Source organism: Typopeltis vanoorti, chromosome 11 (genome assembly GCF_054136105.1).
Source record: "Typopeltis vanoorti isolate ZY-2024b chromosome 11, IOZ_Tvanoo_1.0, whole genome shotgun sequence".
In the NCBI taxonomy this organism is placed as follows: Eukaryota; Metazoa; Arthropoda; class Arachnida; order Uropygi; family Thelyphonidae; genus Typopeltis; species Typopeltis vanoorti.
In genome coordinates, this window is record NC_143559.1 from 106,724,553 (window position 1) to 106,752,056 (window position 27,504).

At 36.2% G+C, this 27,504-nt stretch overlaps 1 protein-coding gene across 1 annotated transcript in view; it reads left to right on the forward strand.

Annotated features, from left to right (window-relative positions):
- LanB1 (laminin subunit beta-1) overlaps positions 1-27,504 on the forward strand; it is a 754,433-nt gene that overhangs the window by 645,949 nt on the left and 80,980 nt on the right. The window contains exons 29-30 of the mRNA XM_090400882.1: positions 8,913-9,076; positions 17,850-17,991. Of these exons, the coding sequence (XP_090257008.1) occupies positions 8,913-9,076; positions 17,850-17,991 (306 nt within the window). The remainder of the gene's footprint in view (positions 1-8,912; positions 9,077-17,849; positions 17,992-27,504) is intronic.

Here is a 27,504-nt window from a genome sequence, read left to right on the forward strand (position 1 = left end):
CAGGAGGTCGAGGTTGTAATTTTGTAGCATAACACGATGTATATCTGAGAGATACATTCATTACTAGTATGTGCTAAAATGCAAAAAAAATAAAGAACAAACACTGCAAATATAATACTTTGATGGTACAAATTAAGTGAATATTGAATCCATCATTATTTCATAGCCGAATATAGAAACTACAAGAGTTTCATGTCGAAAATATATATAGAAACTAAAAGTTTCGACGGAAACAAGCATAAGTAGTGCAACTCGTTGCGAAGGTGGAACAAGCTACAGATGACTTTCCTTAGTATTTTCTATAAATGTAAAGCACATCTCCTAGAGAATATGTATGATAAAAATAAGCCTTTGGCTCTCTATTTCAGTAATACATGATGGATCAGTTACAATCTAGAAATTATTGAAACAAAGAAATATAAAGAATAAAAATTTTTGTTACAAAATAAGCAAGTATCTGTCAGATTTGCCGCAACCTCCACAGGTCAAATATCACAAATCTTTGAATAACACGTGTTAAACCAAACTGACAGCAACAAAAGTGCGAAATAGCACTCATAATATACTCATGCACAGCTACTCTTGACCCTCAACCTATACAATAGATAGGTTAAAGAATATTCATGTTAACAATTAGCATGTATCTGTCAGATCAGATTCGACCTCCCGAGTCTTAAAAAGGGATTGGGAACTTTCAGGCAGTTATTCGAATGACTGACGAATTGTGCTCAATATGCTTCCTACCTTGCCTCAGCATGCTTTACTTGTTAAGTTGTTTTACCTTAAAACCTTTACCTGTATGTTGTGGCATTCCCAACTTGCATGTCTTGAAAGAGAACATAAAATGGGCTGTTATGAACATCCAGTCTGACTCCTTACGCTCAGCTGTAGAGCATGTCGCACACCGGATGGAATTTGTTGTACACAAGAAAGGTCAGCACATTGAAAGTAGTGTATGCCAGGGGACCCTGATTCTGATGAATAAAACATTATTTCCTGTGAGTTCAATCACTGCATTAATTTCTGTCTCTCTCACAAGTTGTTGTTTTAGTTTAATTATTATTCTTATTATCATTGTAACGTGCCACATATCCAGCTTACATACCCTGATTCTGATGAATAAAACATTATTTCCTGTGAGTTCAATCACTGCATTAATTTCTGTCTCTCTCACAAGTTGTTGTTTTAGTTTAATTATTATTCTTATTATCATTGTAACGTGCCACATATCCAGCTGGAATTAGTGACACAGCTGTCACTTACACCTGTGTTATTGTTATTGTTCCATTTTATCTGCCTTTAATGTAATTATCCACTTGTTTTTTAGTTCTGCCAGTGCCAAAATTTCCCCTATTGGCGACTTTTGGTACTGAATTTTTTTTTGCAGAAATAATCTCTCATGCCTTCGAAAGTCTCAGTATAAAATTTGGTCTCATTTTGTTTATTGGTTTTAGCTACAGGTACCTCCAAAGAGGGGAAAGTTATTTTATGGTCATCCTGTATAACATCCAGTCTGAAACCTTAGGTCTTGCTATATGTACTTTACCACATCTAGTAAAACTGATTATTTTCTCATTTATTCTTTTAACTCTTGTAGTATGGTCACTTTTGATGAGTACACATCCTACTTGGAATTAATGGCTGAAATTAGTCATTTTCTACCTTGCCATCAGTCAGAAAGTGGGCTTCCAAAGTTTAATACATAATTCAGCAGTACTACATCTAGCTGAGAAATGATATCAGTGCATCCATCAAGCTGTTGAAGAGATTAGTTTTCTAACATATCTAAGAGATATCTGTGTCCATTATTCTGAAGAAAAATGGACACAGCATTTTTATGCTGTATAGTAGTAGTGTAATGCACACTACTTATTCTCATTTCACACGAATTCCTGACTCATATGATGTGTATATTGAATCACTGACTCGAATGTTGTTGTTTATCATAAAACACACTGACCTTTTTGTTAGGATGATGTACCATTACACAAAACTGTTTGAAGAAGTGAACAATTATCTTGCATTAGGTAATTGTGATAAGGTTGGTATGAAAAGAATTTACATTTAAAATTCTGGCATTATTTTGTGAAATCGTATTTTACTTCACCATGCCAAATTTTTTATAAAAATGTAATATCCTGGCAGCATATTTCTCTATGATTATTGTAAACTTCAAAAAGAAATCTGAATCCTACACACAGAGTTCTCTAGGACCTGTAATATGCCAGTACATCAATTATGACGATATTAGTGCATTACAGTTATAATAAACTCTCACAGTAGCAAACTCTTGAAGACTAATTGAATGGTTTGCTATTAGTGAATTGTATTTTTTTAGTACAGCATTGTGCCTATTGGGCTTTAGTTAGGACTTTTCAGTAGTGATCAGGTTTGTTATAATAACTTTTGCTATAGTGAGATTTCACTACACAATAGATTGATTGTAAAGCAACTTATTAAGATTTAATGCAGTTCATCATCATCATCATCAAATTCCTGCCATGTACCCTCAAGGGGTGTACAGGATATGATAGTACTACAGAAAAAAATTACATCATTATTAATTTCCTATCTACAATTTTCCTCCAAATCAGTCTGTTACTTGTCAAGACTCCAACATTATCAGATCTTATATTTCTATCATCTAAGGCACTTTGTACCGTATCAATCCACCTATATCTTGGTCTTCCTCTGGGTCGTTTTGCTGCCAACCTGGCAGAGAACATTTGTTTTGCTAATCTTTCCTCGCCCATTCTGTTTAAGTGACCATACCACCTGAGATTAGCTCTGCTAACGCATTCCTGGATGCTGACAATGTCAAGTTCTTTCCTAATATCCTCGTTTTTAATATGATATTGCCATTGATGCCATCTGTTCACGCCTATAATCTTTCTCAGGACTCTCATATCTGTGGTCTCTAGTCTTTGGTCAAGTGTTTTACTTCTGACCCAGCTCTCAGATCCATAAGTTAAAACTGGTTTGAACACTATCTTGTATACAGCTAATTTAGTGTTCCGACTAATTTCTCTCTTATTCCATATGAATTTATTCAATTGACTTCCCACCATACCAGATTTGCTGATTCTGTTGTCTGTTTCTATATTTAATTTACCATCTTCAGTAAAAATCGTGCCTAAATAGCTGAAATGTTTTACTTGTTCCACAGATTCTCCATTCACAACACAGTTGACATTTTCAATGATTCTGCCTATTTTCATTGTCTTTGTCTTTTTATTGCTGACCTTCAAAACATATCTATTACAACAGCTATTCAATTTAGTCAGAGAATCTTGCAGACTTGTAGCAGACTTATTTAGAAATATAACATCATCCGCATAAAGCAAAGAGCTGACATTAACATCTCCAATTTTGATATCATGTTTAATACCACTTTCCTTCATAATGTGATCCATATAGATAATGAATAACAGAGGGGATAATGTACATCCTTGTCTCACACCAGATTTAACATTAAACCATCTTCCTGTACTTCCTTCAATTCTAACTGCTGACTTACAACTCAAATAAAGACTAAATATTGCTTGATATAATGCCCCATTGACACCATATAATATTGCTGATGGTTTATTATAATATAATAAACCATCTTCCTGTACTTCCTTCAATTCTAACTGCAGCGTATTGAATAGCTTCTCTCTTGGCACCTTGTCATATGCCTTTTCCAGATCGACAAACCTTAAATACAGATCTTTGTTATATTCCGATGATTTCTCGACTATTTGTCGTAAAGTGAAGATCTGATCCTGACAGCCTCTATTTGGTCTGAATCCAGCTTGTTCTTCACCAAGCTTTTCTTCCACAATTCTTCTCAACCGTTTCTCAAGTATACTTGCATAGATCTTGCCAGGAACACTCAGTAGGGAAATACCTCTGTAATTCTCACATGCAGTTTTATTTTCCTTTTTATGTATAGATACTATTAGAGCTCTACTCCAATCATCTGGAATTCGTCCCTCTGTCCAGGCTTTCTGAACTATGCAGTGCAGCTACTGTAAGACTCTTATACCACCATACTTCAGCATTTCTGGTCGAATATCATCTACTCCTGCTGCCTTTCCACATTTCAAGCCTTTGATGGCTTTTTCTACTTCAAGTATGGATATGTATTCATATCCATACTTGAAGAAGAAAAAGTCAGTATTCCTGACTGCATGCCTGGTCAGTGTTTTTTACCACTGTGCTGTCATCACTGCTTGTTTCATTTAGCAGTTTTTCAAAGTAATTACTCCATACTTCAAGGATATCTTTTTCTCGCGTTTTCATGTCACCTTTATCATCTCTAATTCCTTTTACAGCACTCTTTCCACCATTCTTAAGCTTCTTCAACAACCTCCAGAATATTTTACCACCTTCTTGATATTTATTTTCTATATTCTTGCCAAAGTCATCCCATGACTTTTGTTTAGCTAGTTTTACACAGTGTTTAGCATTCTTGCATTTGTCTCTATATTCTCTAAGAGCACAAGCTGACTTATTTGACAGGAACTTTTGGTATGCTTTCTTCTTTTCCTTCACTGCCTCTTTAACTTCCTGTGTCCACCAGGGAGTTCTGATTTTTTTTTATCCTTACAGACAACTTCACCACATGTCTCTCTTGCAGAATCAATCAATGTTTTCTTCAGAGTTTGCCACTGAATCTCCAAGGTTTGATTCCTGTTCTCAAACTCTTTCATTTTTTCTTCAATAATCTTTGTGTATTTTAGTCTACAGTTCACATCTGAGAGCTGCTCAACTTTTATTTGCTTTAAAACTTTCTTAAATGTTATTATTTTCAATGTGAAATTCAATTTTATCCTGCTCAAGACTAAATAGTGATCACTTCCAATTTCAAATCCTCTGTACACTCTGGTGTCCTGCACCAGGGAGAAAACATCACTATCAACAATAACATAGTCAATGAGACTTTTCTTGTTCCTAGCCTCTTCTTTTAATGCAGTTGTATTGTCATTAAACTAAATAAAAAAAATCAGAAATCTGAATGCTGCACTTTTGTACACTTGAACAATCACTGCAAATCCTTCAGAATCATTTAGCAGCTTTAATATATATATAATCTCATACATAAGAGGTTGAGAAACAAACAAATCAGTGCTGTGTATGGAGGTGCAGATGAAGACTGAGATACAAGTTTATTTTTTATTTTTTTGAAAAGCTGCAGGTTGTAGTTGTTTAGGAATACTTCATGAGGAAGACTGTTCCAGAGGACAGAGATGGAATAAAAGAGGAAGAGGAGAAGCAGATTTGATGTGTTTGCTGTTGCACAATAATGGGATGCTGGACAGCTGCTACTCTTGTATTAAAAGGTGCAACAGAAAGTGGAGGAATGATGGTTACCAATTCACTGGAGCAGTGACCATGGAAATACCTTTAGAATAGACACAGTACTGGAACACTGCATCTGTGAGATAGAGGTTGAAATGAATCTGCAAGAGAGGGATCATCTAGGAGCCTTAATTGCTCATCTCTGGACATGAGATGAGCAATTAAGGATTTTAAGGGAAATTTTAGGTGTACTCCCCCAAACATATGAGTAGCATTCTAAGCATGGGTGGATTTGGGATTTGTATATAGTTAAGAGTTGGGTGGGTGTAAAATAGTTTCTTGAAGAAAAGAGAATCCCAATTTTTTTTGGAGGCTGTTGATGTGATATGTTTATATGTTAGGAGATACTGGAGGTAAATGTTAGTCCAAGCAGAGAGGTTTGTATATTACTGAGGGTATGGGTAGGTAAGCTGAGATCTCTTTTGTGAGAGAAAAATGCAAGAGTATGTTTTCCTGATATTGAACACCACAAGATTGCCCTCGCCCCATTGAAGGATAAAATGTAGATCAATGTTTAAGGCACTGGTTGTAGATGATCTTGTAGCCTGGAATACCAGAGTAGTACATGAATTGTCAAATGGAAAGGATGAGTGGAGAGTACTATCACCTGTAAAGCTGTGGATGGGATTAGTGGTGATTGTAAGTAGGTCATTTATGTTCAAGAGAAAGAGAGTAGGTGATAGGTACTCCAGAATTTATGAAGCTTGAAGAGAGGAAGCAATCTACCATCGCTTGCAGAGAATCACTGCAGAGAAAGCTGTCTACCCAATTACAGAGAGTATCAGGGAGACCAAAGGATGGTAATTTGTTTAGCAGGCCTTTATGTCACACATGGTCGAAAGCTTTGGAAATGACAGCATAAGTTTTTCCAAACCTCTCAATGGCATGTGTTCCGTGGTGGGTGATGTAAGCTATGAGGTCAGCTATGGATCTTGAATGGCAAAATCCATACTAGTGGTCATTGATTAATTGGTGAGCCTCTAAGTAGTGGAGGAGTTGGCTATTGATGACTATCTCCATTATTTTGGAGAGGAAGAGGTGATAGCAATTGGTCAGCAGTTTGTCATTTGCCTTCTATTGCCTTTTTCTGGAATAGGATGGATATGAGATTGCTTCCATGCATTAGGATAAATACCAGATAGTATGATAGATTGTAGAAATGATGCAGGATGGAAAGATGCCATCAGGACCAGAAAACTTTTTATTACTCAAGTTATTTGGTAGTTTTTTTGTCTTTTTGTTGAAAAACTACAGGAGATATACGTTGCCTAGATTGCAAGTTTAAAAAAAAGTGATGCCAGGAGGTCATCTTTATCTTTGGATGAAGTAACAGTGTTGCCATCAGGATGGGAAAGAGGTAGAAGTACTTAGAGCAGAAGTTGCATCCAATGGCCTTAGCAATGGACTAGAAGGCACAACTTTCATGTGTGAGAGGAGGCAATTTTTTTTTTGTTGGAATAATTTCTGTGACTCATTCACAGCAAGTGTTAGAATAATCTTCATAGCAACCACAAAGAAAAATCTCAATACAAGACCCAGTGAAGTGTTTTTTTTTTTTTTTTTTTCCCTTGAACATTCAATAGCAACCTGTACAAATCCAGAAGATAATCGTAATATAACTGTATAATTCCAGAAGAATCCTAGTACATGAGGACTTTAGCAGAGTTTATTGTAGTTTTTTTTTCCCCACTAGAGGGCAGGCTAAGAGAAAAAAAGATTAGCTAACAACGTAGATGTAATTTACTTGTGTAGTGTGCAACAGCATGTAGCTTGTTCTTATACTTCTGAATGTATCCTTCTGAAGATGACCTTAATACAGAGGTCGAAACGTAAAGTTATTATTTTATTTGTAATCAGTAAAATAATCTTTTTAACACGTGTGTTTTGTTTCCCTAATTTAATTAATATGAATGCTGATCACCATGTAACCTTAAAAGAAAGTGTTAGAGTAAGTTGAGTAGAAACAATAGTCAGACCAAGGAAAGGAGGAGTAGAAATTCTGGACATCATCCCAGTTGGTTCCTTTGCAGTGCCAGAGGATGCAAGGTTATTAGTGGTCGGAGGAAGGGCATTCTGTGAGAGATGAGATGTACAAGATTGTTCTCTGGGTTCCCAAGAGGAGAAGTGGCCTCTGCAGAGTATCTGGAAAGAAAATTGGTCATAAAGAGATAGAGTATTTAGAGAGTGAAGTGGGTTATCAGAAATTCCAGTAGGTAAATGTATGATTTGTCTTGGTTATTCTTTTCCTCCAACTTGGTCAGTGGTGTTGGAATAGGGAAGCCATTTAGAATTGTGGGCATTGAGGTTGCCATGGAAGGTAACTTCAGTATTTGAATAACTGGATTGCAGAAAAAAATGGAAAGGAATGTGAAGAGGTTTGAGTAGTTATCAGGGTTTGGAGACCAGTAAATGCAACAAGTGAATGTTAGGGAATGGTGCAAGGAAACCTTGAGTCAGAGATGGTCAAAAGCAGGGATTCGAAATTAGCCATTCTCTGTCAGGAGACATTGGAAGTGGACAGTAGTAAATGTAGCTGCAATCTGAGTTTCTGTCAGGACTAAGATGTGTGGTATGGAAGACTGCAAGTAATGGTGAATGTCATTTATGTTTGTGTTAATGCTGCAGATGTTAGTAAAATGGATGTGAAATTGAGTTTTTAGTGAAGGGATTCTGGCTTTTTTTGTATTCTGTGACTGGTTGTGATGTGACTTTTTTGATGGGATTAGTTTTCACATGCTAACACACACACGCACGCACACACACACACACACATATATATATATGAAGGATAGAAATCAAATTAGTATCTTAATGCCAATCCGATAATTCTTATAGTTCTTATTTTATCACTATAAAAGCCAATCACACAAAATTGATTCATGGTATTACTTCAGCAATTAAGCATAAACTATAAATTCATATACCATAAACCAGTATGGAGATTATATATTACAGTAGTCTTATTCCTTCTCTGTGGAATGACTGAAGATTAATTGCTAAATGCAGTGCTCTGATATAGAAAGATAAGCACTGCTATTGAACAGTCTCCATGTTCAATAGCAGTACTTATCTTTCTCTAATCACTTAAATTTAATTTTTCACCATAAAGTCCTTGTAAAAAAAAAAAAAAGTTAATTGTTTACATTGTTTTGCTTTTACATAATTGTCTTGATGTGATATAAATGTGATTTCTGGTTTAACTGATCACATAAAAGCAAAACAATGTAAACATTTGACTTTTTTTACAAGGACTTTATGGTGAAAAATAAAATTTAAATGATTAGAGAAAGATAATTACTACTATTGACGGAAGAAAAAATTATGGTGATCTCTTAATTATCTCACTTTCAAATAATCAAACCTATGATTTACCAATCTTCAATGGGTGGCCAGCATGTAATCTGGCTTTTGGAACAGGTTAGCTGTACATTCAGTTAACCACATCAACCTTACGTAACTCAACTAGCAAATCAACTTCCCATTGTTATTGGATGATTGAGTGATAATTGTATTATGACAAAATTTTTATGCTATACAGTATTTAACTGATTTTTAACTATTTTTACTAGTGTTTAGCACTCTCTATATCTCTGAGACCTGAACAGATCACAGATTTGGCACGTCAGATAAATGATACGATAGCTAGCTTAACTAATATAGATGCCATTCTGAATGCTACAAGGGACGATCTGAATTTAGCTAAGAAACTTAAAGAAAGGGCAGACAGAGCAAAGTAAGTAAAATGAAATAAATTTTTATTTATAAAAGTTTTCATTACAGTTAGCAATTAAATATTAAACAGAAATCTTCATCACTACTAAGGTTAGGCATTGGTAAAAGCAGAATATCTCAATTAGTCTATAGCTTCTGCATCCCTAACTCACTAAGCTACTTTAAATGTCAGAAATAGGTATACCCACACTGTCATGGCTCTACCATCTGTGCCTGATTTGGTAGTGAAGAGCATGATAATAAGAGGTGCATCTAGAAAGTAAGGTCCATTCATAATTTACTGCTAAATAAGATATCGGATAGAGGTTGCAAATGTGTGGTAACATAGAGTGACTCGTTTGCTAGCTGTTGACCATTTTACTTTTGTTCTATTATTGTTTGTTTTACGAATAAAAAATCCAGCTAGTTGCAAGGTTCATGGTGTGATACGTTTTTTTTTTTTTTTTTTTTTTTTTTTTTTTTTTTTTTTTTTTTGAGGAAAACAATAATGCCACAGAAATTGATCGATGATTGTGTAAGGTTTACAGGCCTAATGTAATAAATAACAGAAAGGTTAGGCAATGGTGTCGTTTCCACCAAATCATCTGTCACACACACACACACTGCCACTGCACCCTTCTTTAAACAAACAACACCATTGCCTACCCTTACTATCACTCATTATGTTATGCCCATAAACCTTACAGAATTGATTACACAGTTGTCAGTGACTTTCTGCAGCACTATTGTTTTCTGCCAACAAAAGCTGTATCACACCATGAACCTCGCAACTGGTGGAATTTTTTATTACAGCACTCATTATAAATTATTCATAGAAGACAACAAACAATAACAGAACGAAGGTAAAATGGTCAACAGCTAGCTAATGAGTCACTCTATGCTACCACACATGCTTGATCCTCCTCCTCCCATATCTTATTTGGCAGGAAATCCTGAATGAACCTTACTTTCTGGACGTGACTCGTAAATCTTGCTATGCAAAGAAACCTAAATGTCAACTGCAAAGGAGATGTATTTATATTCAAATAAAGCATAATGAGCATTATCATTTTCATGTGACTAAAAAATAATAGTAGTGCAGACTATCAGTGGACAGAATGTTAAATATCATATAGCTTTCTGTTGTTTTAACAAAATATTCTTATATCAATAGAAACATTACTGCTATAATTTATAATTGTTTTTATATGTACAAGTAACCTTCATATTACATGGTAATTAGGTTCCTGTAAAATCTCGTGTGGTGTGAAACCATGGGACCAAGAACCAATACAAAAAAAAGGGGGGAGGATATGTTCCAAAAGCTAGCAAAAATACATCATCTTATTTTTATAACTATCAGAAATTTAATTTTTATCAATAATAGTAATAACTGAACATTTGTCTTACAAACTGTGATATGTCAGATAATGTACGTTTGTTTAATTTTCTTCCTCTTCATCACTACTAAGCATGCCATGAGTCTTTTGACTCCTTGGAGGCCTAAATAATAATAATAATAATAACATCTTATTCTTACAATGCCTTTCTCCCATTTTTTATGGTGATCCAAAATTTGTATTTTTGATTCTAGAGAAATAATTTCTTTTGAGTGGTATTTTTTTTTTAACTTTCATTAGGCATAATTTAGGGTTGGAATTTAATTCATAACAAAGAAATTATTTCAATGCAGTTCCTAAGAACAAAGTTTAGTAATAGTACCTGTAAAAAGTTTATCTTCTTCTTTGAGTGCCATCTTCTATCGGAGGTCGGCGACCACCTTGGCAAATTTTGAGCGATTCTCAGCTATTCTGAGCAGTCTCTCAGAGTCCATACCAGTCCACTGTCTGATATCTGCCAGCCAAGATTTTCTTCGTCTTCCTTGTCCTCTTCTTCCATTTATCTTCCCTTTTATAATCAATTGAAGTATCTTATATTTTTCATTACGAAGTAGGTGACCAAGATATGCAGTTTTCCTTCTTTTTATGGTATCTAAAAGTTCACGTGATTTCCCCATTTGTTTCAGTACTTCCTGATTGGACGTTTTTGTTGTCCATGGGATTTTTAACATTCGTCTGTATAACCACATCTCAAATGCTTCAAGTCTTTTTATTGATGTTAAAAAAAATTTTATAAAACAATCAAATAAAAACCTAAATGACCTTACAAAAAACCTTAAAAATCATGAACTGAATGCTTCAGAATCACACTTTTAATGGTCTCAAACAAGTACAAGTTCAATAGTACAGAACCTAGCACTTCCCAACAAAATAAAAGATAGAAAAAAAAGGGATTTCCCAATAATTTATTTTTGAATAACAACTATCAAGTCAACAGTGGGGATTCACCAAAAAGAATGGAAATGTTGAAAAATTACATCCAAGATAATAGCAGGGGTCCCTTCTTCCCCCTCCCTCCACACACACATACACACACACACACACACACACACACACACACACACACACACAAGCTCAAAAATGCTGTGTTATGAAAAGTTTGCCACAATTCTCTAACCATGTTAGATTGAAATAGTATCAATTATTAATATTCATATGCAAAATAAATGCATTTTGTATTTATTGTTGATTAATAGTTACTAGAGGTTACTACAGTGACTGTATCCTCTCTAAGGTGACCATCATAGTTATGAAGAAAAAAAAATATCATGAAGTTGGGCAGTTGCTCACTTCCAGGGATTGTTGGTGACAAGGATTTTTATTATTAGTGGGTTCTAACAACCAATTCATCTGTTCAGTATTTGCACATTATGATTCCCTCCCTTCCAATAATTCAACTACTGAAGTTTTACCTATTTAACTATGAGAAGTGGTAAATGCACAAAAAGGAAACTTCTAGAATTCAGCATAGCATGAAAAAATATAATTAATCTTTGATAGTGAATATTGCCTACAGATCTCTCTATAGCATCTTTCTAGGGTTTTTCATTTTATTATCAACAGATAATTGCCAACAAAACATGTATTAGTAGTCATGTGACTGTACTGAACTGCATAATTCTTTACACAAGCAGTGTAGTGTTCCCTTTCCATTCTCCTTCCTGAATCTTATCTCTATACAATTGATAATTCATATCCAGTGAGCTAAGCTGATGCAGGCCAGTAAAATATTTATAAGGGGTATGTTTATTTGTTTTTTATTGCTTTGAAATTGCATTATTAAAAACTGGTATATTACCACCGATAAAGTAAACATTCGATTTTTGCTGAAGTTATTAGTAATCTCCTTGTTATTAACATCTAACCCAGTAGAAAATACAGCTCTGAGATTTAATCACCTTTCAGAAATGCATCCCAATTGAATATTCACTCATCTATATTAAAATTGCTGAATTTTTGAATTTTTACTGCTAGTATAACCTATCTGAAATCTGATCTTGTTTGAATAAATGGTACATCTTTACAGTTATTGAAATATGGCAGTTATAATTATAAAACAGCATGTTATAAAATAGTATTTTATTATTATTACTCATGACACCTCCAAGGAGTCCGAAGACTCATCACAGGAGGACACCTATATTATGAATGTGTCACTATTACACATACTCGAACTTTTATTTAATACCTTGTTGGACCTCCTTTAGCTCGTAATAAATTTAGTTTAATCCTTTATCCAAGTGTAAGCAAATAAAGTTTGCGCCTGAAGTATCTTCAGGACTGAGGCAACTCATGGTAAAGGTGGACCAAGCTGTCATTACTCCTTGTCTTAGCATCTCCCATAATGCAAAGCACATCTCCTTGCAGACATGTATAATGCTATGCATTAAGGGAAGGGCCACTACCCAGACCGGTTTCAACCTTTATTGAATGTTCAAGTACAGGTCAAACTCCCAAAACTCAGCATTGTTCCCCTCAGTAACAGTCTCACTCTGCCACTGAGAAGAACTCTCAGTGTTGACTCTACCCCATGGCAGGCTCACCCCACCACCGAGCAGAGCCACTCATTTGCTCATATGTTATTAGAGGGGTAACAGCAACAGCCGTGCCTCAGTTAACTTCATGGGCTACAGCATTACCATTTGTTCCCACTCCAACCCCACCCAGGACCTGGGTGACAGCAACAGCCAAGCCTCAGTTAAAACTTCATGGGCCATAGCATTGCTATTCATCACCCAAGCTTATAACCAGTTTCGACTTTTATTGTGGTCTCATCAGTGGAAGCCAGACCCAGAGGTGGTGATACTAAGGTGGAATGGAGAAGTCATATTTACCTATATGAGTTGCCAAAAGGTGTTTCACCTTATTATTAAATTACTCTGGATTTAGAGAAAGATGTTGGAAGTTTTTTTTTTCCCACTTGGTTAGACTATAATAAATTTAGTTTAATCCTATATCCAAGTGTAAGCAAACAAAATTTGCACCTGAAGTATCTTCAGGACTGAGGCAACCAGTGGGAAAGGTGGACCAAGCTCTCATCACTCCTTGTCTTAGTATCCCCCATAATGCAAAGCATATCTTCTTGTAGACATGTATAATGCTATGCATTAAGCGAAGGGACACTACCCAGACTGGTTTTGACCTTTATTGAGGTTTTGTCAGTGGGAGCCAGAGCTGGTGATACTAAGGTGGCAGCAGTGGAGAAGTCATATTTTTTTTCCACTTGGTTAGACTATAATAACTTTAGTTTAATCCTTTATCCAAGTGTAAGCAAACAAAGTTTGCACCTGAAGTATCTTCAGGACTGAGGCAACTTGTTGTAAAGGTGGACCAAGCTTAATGCTATGCATTAAGGGAAGGGCCACTTCCCAGTTATAGTCTAAGTGGGAAAAAAAAAACTTCCAACATCTTTCTCTAAATCCAGAGTAATTTAATAATAAGGTGAAACACCTTTTGGCAACTTGTATAGGTAAATATGACTTCTCCATTGCTTCCGCCTTAGTATCACCACCTCTGGGTCTGGCTCCTACTGATGAGACCTCAATAAAGGTTGAAACCAGTCTAGATAGTTGCCCTTCCCTTAATGCATAGCATTATACATGTCCGCAAGGCGATGTGCTTTGCATTATGGGAGATACCAAGACAAGGAGTGATGCGAGTTTGATCCACCTTTACGACGAGTTGCCTCAGTCCTGAAGATACTTCATGTGCAAAGTTTGTTTGCTTACACTTGGATAAAGGATTAAACTAAATTTATTATAGTCTAACCAAGTGGGGGGGGGAACTTCCAACTCCTTTAGCCCAAATTATAGCACATGTGTGGTTTAGCATAGATTCCACAAGGTGTTGGATTGTATCTACATCTACAGGATACCAGATATTCACAAGACAGTCCTTTAACTGGCTCAGATTTGATGGAAGAGGACTTTTCTCCCAGATCTGTTTTTTCTAACGTGTCCTATACATTCACAATGGGGTTCAAATCCAGGCTTTGTGGTGGCCAGGGAAGATAGTGCAAGTCGCTGTCATGCTTGCTGAGCCATTGTCCAACAATTCTTGCATGGTGGACAGTAGCATTGTCGTACATGAAAATAACCATTAGCTGCTGGGTAAAAAGTCAGCATTGCAGAATGAACTTGATCAGCAACAACATTCACATATTCCTGGGAGGACACCTGACATTCCAGCAGTATCAGTGGGCCTGTTCCATTCTAACAGAACATATCCCACTCCATGACACCACCTCCAGAAGCTTGAGCTGTGTTTACAAGGCAAGCTGGGTTCATTGCTTCATGGGACTCCACCAAACTCTTTGGCTACCGTCAGTACAGAACAAGGTGTACCTTGACTCATTGGACCATATGACTTGTTTTCAGTCTTCCAATGTCCCATCACAGTGTTCCTGACACCACTGAAGACGAACTTTCCAGTTCTTTGCAGAAATCAGTGGTTTCTGTATAAGCATGCAACTGCCAATACTGATCCTCTTTAATTCTTTGCACATAGTTTGGTGAGATATGAGTTGGAAACATCATCAAATTCCTGCCATGTACCCTCTAGGGGAGGAGTGTACAGGATATGATAATACTACATGAAAAATTTACATCATTACTAACTTCCTATCTACAATTTTCCTCCAAATCAGTCTGTTACTTGTCAGGACCCCAACATTATCAGATCTTATATTTCTATCATCAAAGGCACTTTGTACTGTATCAATCCATCTATATCTTGACCTTCCTCTGGGTCATTTTCCTGCCAACCTGGCAGAGAACACTTGTTTTGCTAATCTTTCCTCACCCATTCTGCTTAAGTGACCATACCACCTGAGAATTGCTCTGCTAGTGCATTCCTGGATGCTGACAATGTCAAGTTCTCTCCTAATATCCTCGTTTTTAATATGATATTGCCATTGATACCATCTGTTCACACCTCTAAACTTTCTGAGGACTCTCATATCTGCAGTCTCTAGTCTTTGGTTAAGTGTTTTACTTCTAACCCAGCTCTCAGATCCATAAGTTAAAACTGGTTTGAACACTGTCTTGTATATAGCTAATTTAGTGTTCTGACTAATTTCTCTCTTATTTCATATAATTTATTAATTGACTTCCTACCATACCAGCTTTGTTGATTCTGTTGTCTATTTCTATATTTAATTTACCATCTTCACTAAAAATTGTGCCTAAGTAGCTGAAATGTTTTACTTGTTCTATAGGTTCTCCATTCACAATGCAGTTGACATTTTCGACGATTCTGCCTATTTTCATTGCCTTTGTCTTTTTATTGCTCACCTTCATACCATATCTACTACAACAGTTATTCAATTTAGTCAGAGAATCTTGCAGACTTGTAGCAGATTTATTTAGAAGTATAACATCATCTGCATAAAGGACAGAGCTTACATTAACATCTACAATTTTGATATCCAGTTTAATACCACTTTCCTTCATAATATGATCCATATAGATAATGAATAACAGAGGAGATAATGTACATCTTTGTCTCACACCAGATTTAACATTAAACTATCTTCCTGTCTTCCTGTACTTCCTTCAATCCTAACTGCTGATTTACAACTCAAATAAAGACAAAGTATTGCTTGATATAATGCCCCATTGACACCATATAACTATGGCGTATTGAATAGCTTCTTTCTAGGCACCTTCTCATATGCCTTTTCCAGATCGACAAAACTTAAATACAGATCTTTGTTATATTCCGATGATTTCTCGACTATTTGTCATAAAGTGAAGATCTGATCCTGACAGCCTCTATTTGGCCTGAATCCAGCTTGTTCTTCACCAAGCTTTTCTTCCCCAAATTCTTCTCAACCGTTTTTCAAGTATACTAGCATAAATTTTACCAGGAACACTCAGTAGGAAAATACCTCTGTAATTCTCACATTGTTTTATTTCCCTTTTTATATATGGATACTATGAGAGCTATACTCCAATCATCGAGAATTCGTCCCTCTGTCCACGCCTTCTGAACTATGCAGTGCAGCCACTGTAAGACTTTTATACCACCATACTTAACTATTTCTGGTCAAATATCATCTACTCCTGCTGCCTTTCCACATTTCAAGCCTTTGATGGCTTTTTCCAATTCAAGTATGGATATGTATTTCCTGCCTGTATGCCTGTTGAGTGTTTTTTATCACTGTGCTATCACAGCTTGTTTTATTTAGCAATTTTTCGAAATAATTACTCCATACTTCAAGGATATCTTTTTCTCCCGTTTTCATATCACCTTCATCATTTTTAATTCCTTTTATAGCACTCTTTAAGCCATTTCAGCCTTCTTCAACAAACTCCAGAATATTTTACCACCTTCTTGATATTTATTTTCTATATTCTTGCCAAAGTCATCCCATGACTTTTGTTTGGCTAGTTTTACACAGTGTTTAGCTTTCTTACATTTGCTTCTGTATTCTCTAAGAGCACAGGCTGACTTATTTGCAAGGAACTTTTGATATGCTTTCTTCTTTTCCTTCACTGCCTCTTTAACTTCCTGTGTCCATCATGGAGTTCTGATTTTTCTATCCTTGCAGACAACCTCACCACATGCCTCTCTGGCTGAATCAATCAGGGTTTTCTTCAAGGCTTGCCACTGAATCTCTAAGGTTTGGTTTCTGTTCTCAAACTCTTTCATTTTTTCTTCAATAATCTTTGTGTATTTTAGTCTACAGTTCACATCTGAGAGCTACTCAACTTTTATTTGCTTTAAAACTTTCTTACATGTTATTCTTTTCAATATGAAATTTGATTTTATCCTGCTCAAGACTAAATTCTTGATGACCTTCTCAGATGACAGCAATCTCTTTCCTAACATGCTGCCTTAGAACTACAGTAACTCCCCTTTGAAAAGAAACGTGGGTTATTTTGTCACTAATTAAACACCCAGGATATGTCATCTTTTGAGAAACCAATCAGCTCTGCTTATTTTCAAAATCATGGCTCCAGCCAAATGGACACCCACAATATACGCTTTATTGAACTCCGAAATCATTTGTTTTTCCCGTTGTGATCAATGCCATTGATGAGTGCTAACCAGCAGTTGCATTCTTAAATAATTGTCTAGAATGTTTGATGACACATGTGGCTAAATATTTGGCATATACACTGCATAAATGATGTTTACATACATCTGCATAAAGGTTTCTAATTCAGTGGCCAGTATGTATATATTAACAGCTCTTATAACTTGATTCCTTTTATCAGAATATGATGTTTGAATTAAAAACCTTTAAACATATTCCATTAATTTATATATAATTTAAATTATATATAAATTAATGCACTTTGTCATGCACTTTGGTATGATAATTGCAGTGTTTACTTATAAAAAATTGTTCATTATTGTTTGGAATTCAAATACATGAAATTAATTTTTAAGAGAGAATGCTGATGCAATTTTGGATACTGCCAAGCAAGTTCAGGATGCTTTAGAGGAAGCCAGAGCAGCTCAGGATAAAGCCCAAGAAGCCATTGACAAAGCTAAAAATGACATAGGTGCTGCTGAAATAGATCTCACCCAGGTATTTTTTTAAATATAAAACCCTCCTCCCCTAAAAATGGCTCATTGTCATATATAGAAATTTATTTTTTAATCTTATTATAAGCTTGTTAAGCGAGAGTGATAGTATTAGCATTGTATTTTTGTACCATTGAAAATATAGTCAACCCTTGAAGAACGCAGTTTTGAACTGTGTGAGTCAACTTATAAGTATTTTTTTAAAAATAAATATAATGGAAACTTTTTTGAAGATTTGCAACAATTTGAAAAACTTACAGATGAACTGTGCAGCTTAGAAATATCAAAAAAATAAGAAAATTAGTTTTGTCATGAATGCATAAAATATATATAGACAGTAGACTATTTTATCATTTATTACCATAAAATATACACAAAATATTATAAAAAGCTAAAATTTATCAACACTTATGCACACAAACACTTACAGACCATACATGGGCATTCACAGTCGAGAGAAATGTAAACAAACATAAAAATGTAAGTATTATTTCCAGGAAAATTCCCATGTTACTCCTCTTAAAAACTATTATTTTTACTATTTTTGTCTGTTTTCATTTAGGAGTATCCCTTATTTTAAAAACATTGGTTTTTACTCAAGAATTTCTTAGAGCATTATAGATGTATTTTAATGATAAATATATGCAGACTAGCCGAGGCAGAAATTTTGCACATAATTTGTTTGGATATTAGGTTGTCTTCATTCTGCATACTTCTGCTGTTAGGCTGTTAAAAGGGAGGGGGGTTAGGAAAATGTGGGGAGAGGTTGAGGCAAGGTGGGAAATTAATTTGAAAAGCCGTTTTTTTTTAAATAATATATATTAAGGATACCAAGTAATTTTATAAACTTGGTTTTTTTTACTCCTTCTCCCAAGTAAGCAAAACAGTTAAGTTTGCGCCTGAATGTAGTTCAAGTTTAAAGGTAGTGCAAAGTTATGATTTAATTAATATATATATATATATTAATTAAATCATAACTGTGTAAAATTAACTGTTATTAGTTAATTATTTAAATTACTTAATTAGCATAAAATTAAAATTTTATAACAATTCATTCATTAGTCTATAGGCGGTCTGCGCGGTTAGCCTAGTGGCTTTGCGCTTCGCAACCATATGCCTGGGGAAGGAGTGTCCTAGGTTTGATTCCCGTCCACGACGTGAGGAGCTTAAGGATCTTCCTCAGCCATAGCCAAGTTAGCCGGTCTTGGGCGTGGGCCGCAGGGTTTTTTCCGCCAGTTTATCTGAGGTTTTTCATCCCGCAAGCAGGCAAACCGGCCCCGTGAACACACAGGTTGCAGTCATAAATACTTACGGCAAGGAAGGCAATGGGAAACCATCTTGCTCATAATCATCTCTCCCTAGAATGGTAGCATATAGCTACCCTCCCGCGGCCGTATGGCAGATGGGAACCAGAAGTCTATAGGCTAGGCTACCATAAAGCCTAGAATGAATCCTATCCTGAATCGTTGTACCTGCAAATAAATGTGAATTTCTTTTTTTTTTTTTTTTTTTGCATTATCTTTTCATTTCTGGTGTCTAATGTGAGTAATACATAGTATTTTATTTTTAACCATATAAGACAATATTGATGTAAGTACATATGATTCAGAACAGACATATGATTCATCTTGTAAACAGATGACATAAACTTACGGTATCGATAAATACAGTACTGTAAATGTATTTTCTCTTCCTTATGATTTTCTTTAATAACATTTCTTTTCTCTAGCTTACTTTATTGTAAAAATATAATACGTACATACCATACAAAATATGTGTTCATCGACTGTTTATGTTATTGGTAAGACTGCTTATGTTATTGGTCAACAGTAGACTATTGGCAGATAAGTTTTGGGGGAGTCAAAAGTTATACACAGATTTTTGAACAACGCGGAGGGTCGGTGCCCTTAACCCATGCGTTGTTCTAGGGTCAACTGTAGTTTGAAATAGGATCTTTATGATGTTAAGTGTCATCATCAAATTCCTGATATGTATCCTCATGGGCATGCAGGATACTATGATAGTATTACAAGATTAAGTTTACATTATCACTTACCTCCTGTTAACAATTTTTCTCCAATCCATCTGTCATCAGCATTCCACTGTTGGCAGATTTTCTGTTTTCTAGGGCAATTCTGACTATATCAGTCCACCTAGATCTTGCCATTCTTTGAGTCTTTTCCTGCACGTCTTGGCATCAGACACCTGACTTTGCTACTTTTCCCTCCAATATTCATTTTTAAGTGACCATACCCACCTTAGATTAGCTCTCCTCAAACAATGTTCATGTTCCTTCCTGATAACTCAATTTTTTATATGATTCTACCATTGGTGCCATTTGTTCACTTCCCTAATTTTTTTTTCTTTTCAAAACTCTCATATCTTAGCTTTCTAGTCTCTGATCATTTCTGTTTTATTTATAACCCAACTCTCAGATCCGCAATTTAATATTGGTTTGAATACTGTCTTAACTGCTTGTTTAGTGTTTTAGCTCATTTCTTTATTCCATATTTATTCCATATAAATTTATTCTGCTGGCTCCTCACCATATCAGCTTTGCTATCTGCTCTCTATTTTCATCTTTAATATGCCATCTTCACCAAGAAATGTGCCTAAATAGCTGAAATATTTTACTTATTTTGTAGATTCTTCATTGAGATTGCAGATGTTCTTCCATTCTAGAAATAATTCTTTCTACAGGAGTGGAAAGAATGTGTGGTAATCCCATTGCATAAGAGCAGGCAAAGATGTTCTTCCATTCTAGCAATAATTCTTTCTACAGGAGTGGAAAGATTGTATGGTAATCCCATTGCATAAGAGTGGGCAAAGACCGATGTATCCAACTATCGAGCAATCAGTTTCACAGGACTGCTGGTGGTGGTGAAGATTTTGGTTAGGGCTCGCATTCGGAAGTGGGTTGACAGAGAATCCTACTTTGCAATGAACATGGGTTTACTAAAGGAATGTCATGTTTTAGCAACTTGCTTGCATTCTATAATAATGTTACCATTGAACTAGACAATGATAATATTATTATTATCGATTGCCAGTGGGAATGGATACACCATGATACTTTTGGATTTGCTAAGGCTTTTGACAAAATACAGCATGGCAGACTGTTGTATAAATTGGAGAATATAGGATTGGATTATAAATTATTAGCATGGATAAGAGATGGTTGACTGACAGATATCAAGAAATCGTATATGGGGGGGGGGGGGTGAATGTGCAAGAATCACAGTAACCACTAGTGTACCTCAAGGATCAGTCCTTGGTCCATTATTATTCAATCTGTACATTAATGACATTGGGAAGGATTTGACAAGTGACATACAGCTATTTGCTAATGATGCAAAGATAAGTAAGGTAATCAGGAGTGCTGCTGATATGCAGTACTTGCAGAATGATTTGAAAAGGCATGGGAAAATGGCTGTCAGTTCAATGTTAATAAATGTAAGGTCATGCACTTTGGTGTGATTAGATATCCAATGGCATATTATATTATGCTAGAAGAAACTGATCAGGTTAGGTATCTTGGAGTTTTAGTAGACAGGAAGTTGAAGTTCGAGGATCATATAGCAAAAATTGTAAATACAACTTAGAGAATAATTGCAATGCTGAAACAAACCTTGACATGTAATGAAGCCATTTTACCTCTTTACAAGGGCATGATAAGAACTCACTTGGATTATTGCGTGCAGGACTGGTCTCCTTGTTTCCATGATGATTCTGATACAGTAGCTTTTCTCTCATAGAGTGGCATGTGTTTAGATTCGATTGCCATTGGATGTTGTGTGTGCAAGTAGTGTGAATAAATTCAAGAATAGGTATAACAGCCGGTATAGCCAAATGGTATTGCCTCCCTCAGTGAGTTTCTGACTCTCTGGAGGTCTCTTAATAATAATAATAATGTATTAGGGACTAGTAGACCCTATATGATCTGCTCGTCCTGACTGGCTGTAATAGTTTTCATGATAATGAGTAGCTGACAATAATAATAATGTATTAGGGACTAGTAGACCCTATATGATCTGCTCGTCCTGACTGGCCATAATAGTTTTCATTATAATGATAGCTGCATGATGATGCTGCTGGACTTTGCAAAGGCATTTGGAAGGGTGCCATATAGGAATTGATATGATGCTGATAGATAGCAGGGTGAATGGCAGATCTGGAGAGTGGAATATGTCAAGTGTCCCACAGCTCTGTACTAGGGCCATTGCTGTTTCATTTGTATATTAATGATATAGTGATGGATATCCAGTTGTGCGCTGATGATGTAAATCTGAGAGGACAGTAGTTAACAAAGGTAATATAGAGATTTTCTGGATGATTTAAATAAATTGGCAGTGTGAGCAAGTATAAGATAATCATTGTCAGTTTGATGTGACAAAGTAAGGTTTGGGATAAAAAGATTATGTAACTACATAATACATTGATGACTCTAGACTATAGGAAATTGATGAGGCTATGGATTTGGAAGGATTTTGAACAGAGAGTTGAGGTGCTAAATAGGATTGAGACCAAAGTTGAGGCACAAATGTCCGAGGAACAAGCAGGTTTTAGGAAAACTAAGGACACCAGAGATCAAATCCTTTGTCATAGACAAATCACAGAAAAATATGAAGAATTCAGACTCCCTCTGGTAATGTGTTTCTTAGACTACTCTAAAGCTTTTGACTTTGTTCAGCATGTGAAACTATGGGAAGTAATGAAAAGAATGAGTTTTCCTCAACACACTATCAGGTTAATAGCCAACTTGTACAGGGAGCAAGAAGCCACAGTAAGAGCAGGTGTTGGATTGACTGATTGGCTTCAGGTTGGAAAAGGAGTTAGGCAAGGATGTTTACTTTCTCCTCACTTGTTTAGTATTATGCAGAGGACATCATTTATGAAGCATTGTATAAACTCAAGACAGGAATTAGGATAGGAGATAGATTGATCGGTAATCTGAGGTATGATGATGATACAGTACTCCTTTGTAATGACAAATTAGAACTAGGACAAATTTTTGACAAAGTTAACAAGATCAGTAATAACAAAGGACTTCAACTCAATCCTAGCAAGACAAAGGTTATGCTTCTCAAATGAAATACAAACAGGTAAGCTCTTGAGAAACAAATGTATCTTAATGGAAAAAAATTGAGGAAGGCAGCAAGTTTGAGTATTTGGGATCCATTATTAATGGGAAGAATTGCTGTTCAGAAGAAAATTAGGAATGGCTAAAACAAGTCAGAGACTTGTCTAAATCAGGAATGATGGATCTATCTCCATGGGAACAAAGTTGAGGATTTTGGATGCAGTTGTTTTTCAAACAGCAACTTATGGATGTGAGATGTGGTGTTACAGAAGGCTTTTGAGGATATGATATACTGAAAGGCATACAAATGAATACAAATGTTAGAAAAGATCAGTAGAACTTTAAGGCTCCTTAATGATATTGAAAGAAGAAAGTTAAAATATTTTGGACATATTGAAAGGATGAAAGGAGGACGTCTCAGGACAATAATAGAAGGTAAAGTTCCTGGAAAAAGAGGAAGGGGTAGACAGTCGATGAGATGGATGGTGTGTGTGTGTGTGGAGTGACTGATCTTCATAAAGTTGAAGTCTCCAGAAAAGCATACAACAGAACTACATGGTGAGGTCTGGTATGGCACATCACTGAGCATCGGAATGGCCATATGGCATCTGTGGATTTCACATTCCAGCACTAGAGCTTCAGAGAAACATTACCCTGCCAATGTGAGACATTTTAGTCTTAACATCTTATTGTTAACAATAAGATGTCTAACAATGCCAATGTTAGACATTGTAAAGCATGTTATTTCTCTCTAATGATTTTTTCGCATGATAAATGTGCTACAAGAGAGATAAAGGAAGGCTAAAATCCAAGAGAAATATGCTCTATCACTTATCCCTTCTTTCACAAGCTAGCTTTCACACCTCTAGAAAGCAGCTGGCTTAGATCATCTATCCAGCATTCATGAACAACTGTTGTTCATAGTAATAACTATGGACAGCAGTTGTTCATATGTTCTTATTATGTTTTAGAGAAGATAAGGCATGAAATTCCTTTCTAGATCTGAAAAAGGAATTTCATATCTTATCTTCTCTAAAACTGTTGTCCAAATGCCATTAAATGGTTGGCTAATATGTATAATGGCATCTTAGAAAAAGGACCATAATGTTTAGGGCCTCCCTTGATTGCACTCATTTACCACTCTCCAAATAAAAACTCTCTTCACATTCCTTAACCACATACACAGCACTTTCCTCTCCAATGGCTACAGCGAACACAGTATCAAAAAAATAATCAGTTCCTCCCCCATTCCCCGTCCTTCTCGTAAACAAGATTTTAAAAATGCCATCACCATACCCTACATCCATGGCACATCCAAAAAAATAGCCAAGATACTAAAAAAGTACAACCTACACACAGCATATAAGCCCCACTGCAAACTTGCTACCCTTATCCGTTCTACGAAAGATCAGCTCCCTCCTCTCTCGCTGCCTGGAGTTTACAAAGTACCCTGTTCCTGTAAGCTGGCGTACTTTGGACAGACAGGCAGATCAGCATCCATCTGCCTGGAGAAACACAAGTCTTACATCTGTAAACACAACTGTGGCCATTCAGGCTTGGCTGACCATGTTTTGGACACCACCTACAGAGTATCATGGAAGAAAACCACCATGTTCCACCTCAGCAAATTCAAGAAAGAGAGACTTTTCTTAGAAGCAGCAGCAGCTCTCAGAAACCAACCAAATCTTAATAAATACGGTTACATTAAGCTTCCGAAGATTTGGGAAACACTCATCACCAGAGGCCCCACCTTACATTCCAGGCCACCTACTACTGCCCTTACAGGGCGCTCCACCTAGATAGGACTTTAGTGTCACCCACGTGGTTGGGCTTAGTATTGTATGATATTTGTGTGCATGTTACATTAATTGTTTTTGTAATCCCCGTAGATGTTCTAGTGACTAGGACGAAATATAGGAAGTATTAAATTCTATTTTAATTCTTTTTGAGTGTTGTAAAAAATCCATTAAGCCTCTAACATGATGTCCTCACAGCACTTAAGCCTCTACACACGAACTGCTTATATCTGTTTTTCAGTATATCGTTCAGCCAAATAATCCTATGCACATTTTTAGCCACTTGTGCAATATATCCTCTAAATTTTAACTCCCTATCCACTAACACCACAAATCCTTATCTTGATCAGTGTCCTGGAGTACATTTCCATCAATATGGTGTACAGCTGATAATTTTTTCACGCCAAAATAACCTTATTATTATTGACCGTTGTTCTACCCAATTTTATATCATTGGCAAACAACTGGATGTTTCCTCATATCATTTCCTATATCATTAATGTACAAATTAAATAGCAATGGCCAAATACACACCCTGCAACATGCCAGTCACAGGTCTTCTCTTATCCATTTTGCCAAATTCATATCTATCTTCATGTGCTGTAATTTATTTATCAGACTTCCATGTGGTATCCTGTCAAAAGCCTTTGCAAAGTCCAGTAGTATCACCATATACCCATTATCTTTATTCAACTCATCTGTCACTGTATAATAAAAGGTAAGTTACTGAGGCCTGGCTATTCACAAAACCATGTTGCCCACCATATAGTATTCTATGCCTGTCTACTCAGTCCTGGATTTTTCCGTTAACAAACTTCTTCAAAACCTTGACCACCACTCCTGAGATGCCGATCAGTCAGTAATTTGCTACCTCAATCTTGGAGCCTCCTTTATGCAATATAACTATTTTTCCCTCTTTCTACTCTACCTTTCTACTTTAAGTCTCAGCTCTGGGACCAACCCAGAGCTGAGACTTAAACGATGTGCTCAAAGGTGCTGCCAATTTTCCAGCACCTTATTATGAAACTCAAGCTGGTATACCATCTAATTCCATAGCTGTATTCACATCAAGGTTTTGTTCCTATGTATCTCCAGTTCATTTACTCTATTTCCATTTAATTCCTTACCTCTCTTGTTACTACAATATTTCCACCTGAATGATATACTCCTACAAAGTGTTCACTTAGTAATTCAACTATTTCAACTATTCAGTTCAACTATTTGAATAGTAATTCAACTATTCAGCTATTCCTCCCTACCATCGATATTCATTAAAATTATTCTACCATAAACATTCTCCCTTTTACTTGCAGCATATCGAAAGAACTGCTTGGGATTATCTTTGGTCTGCACTGTTGATTTCCTCTCATTATCTGATTTTGCCTTTCTTACCATACTGGTCACCCTTCTGGCTTGTGCTTTGTGCTGCTCATGTGCATGCTGTCACCTTCCTCTTTGAATTCCTCCACTTTTTTGTAACATCTGCTTAAATGATCATATTCATCCTTTTAACTTCCACTTGATTTATTCTCCTGATTCTATGCATGCTATTACTTACAGTCTACTATTACTTCCTTCAAACACTTCTTTACCACTTCCCATGCAGCATCAACGTCCAGACTGCTTTTTCATGCCATGGCACTGTTCCAATCTCCTTACTGTGACTACAATAAGGAGATTGGACAATCTCCTAAGTTTGTCATTCTTACCAGCCCTGTAATTCCACATATATCCCCCTCTTAACTGAAACTTCCACACATTTAGCCACCTCCAGGTCAAGACCATATGATCACCCTCACCAATTAGATTGGACAATCTCCTAAGTTTGTCATTCTTACCAGCCCTGTAATTCCACATATATCCCCCTCTTAACTGAAACTTCCACACATTTAGCCACCTCCAGGTCAAGACCATATGATCACCCTCACCAATTGGTGCAGTGTAGTCATCTTGGTTATAGACAAATTCTCTGATGTAGTTACTGGATCTAGCACTCTCAAATCCCTAGTACCTTCCATTGCATGCTGCTTCAAATAATTGTTCTTTAGTAACTGCATAAATTCCATTTCCTTTCTCCCATGTGTCCTTTTTTTCTTCCAGTCTATGTTCCCATAGTTGAAGTCCCCCATCATAATTATCCTCCCTCAACTCATTGAGCTTATTTGATGCATCTATCCACATTATCCTTCACATCCCCTGGTCTACAGCAGCAACCAACTGTATATTTTGTTCCATGGCATCTGTCTCACACCAGATTGTCTCAAATGCATTATTTTCACTGGCCTGCAGTTGACTACCTGCTTTGGTTGCAGTTCATCAGCTATCATCAACAATACTCACCACCCCACCCATTCTTTTCTCTCTATCCTCCCTGAAAATACTACATCCTTTACATTCTATCCCACTAGCTATACCATCTTCTGTCTGCCACCTCTCACTAATGCCATTAACCTTTGGCCAAGATGAACTAACCAATGTCCTAAAGTCCCTTGCTTCAAATGCAAGTGTACATAAAGTGCAATGGCCCCATACACTATCCCATTCTGGTTTGTTACCTGCAGTACTGATTTAGGCATTTTTTTCACATTCTTACACTCAACTGCCCCCACTGATATCTGTGTATTCACTCAATAGCTTCCCC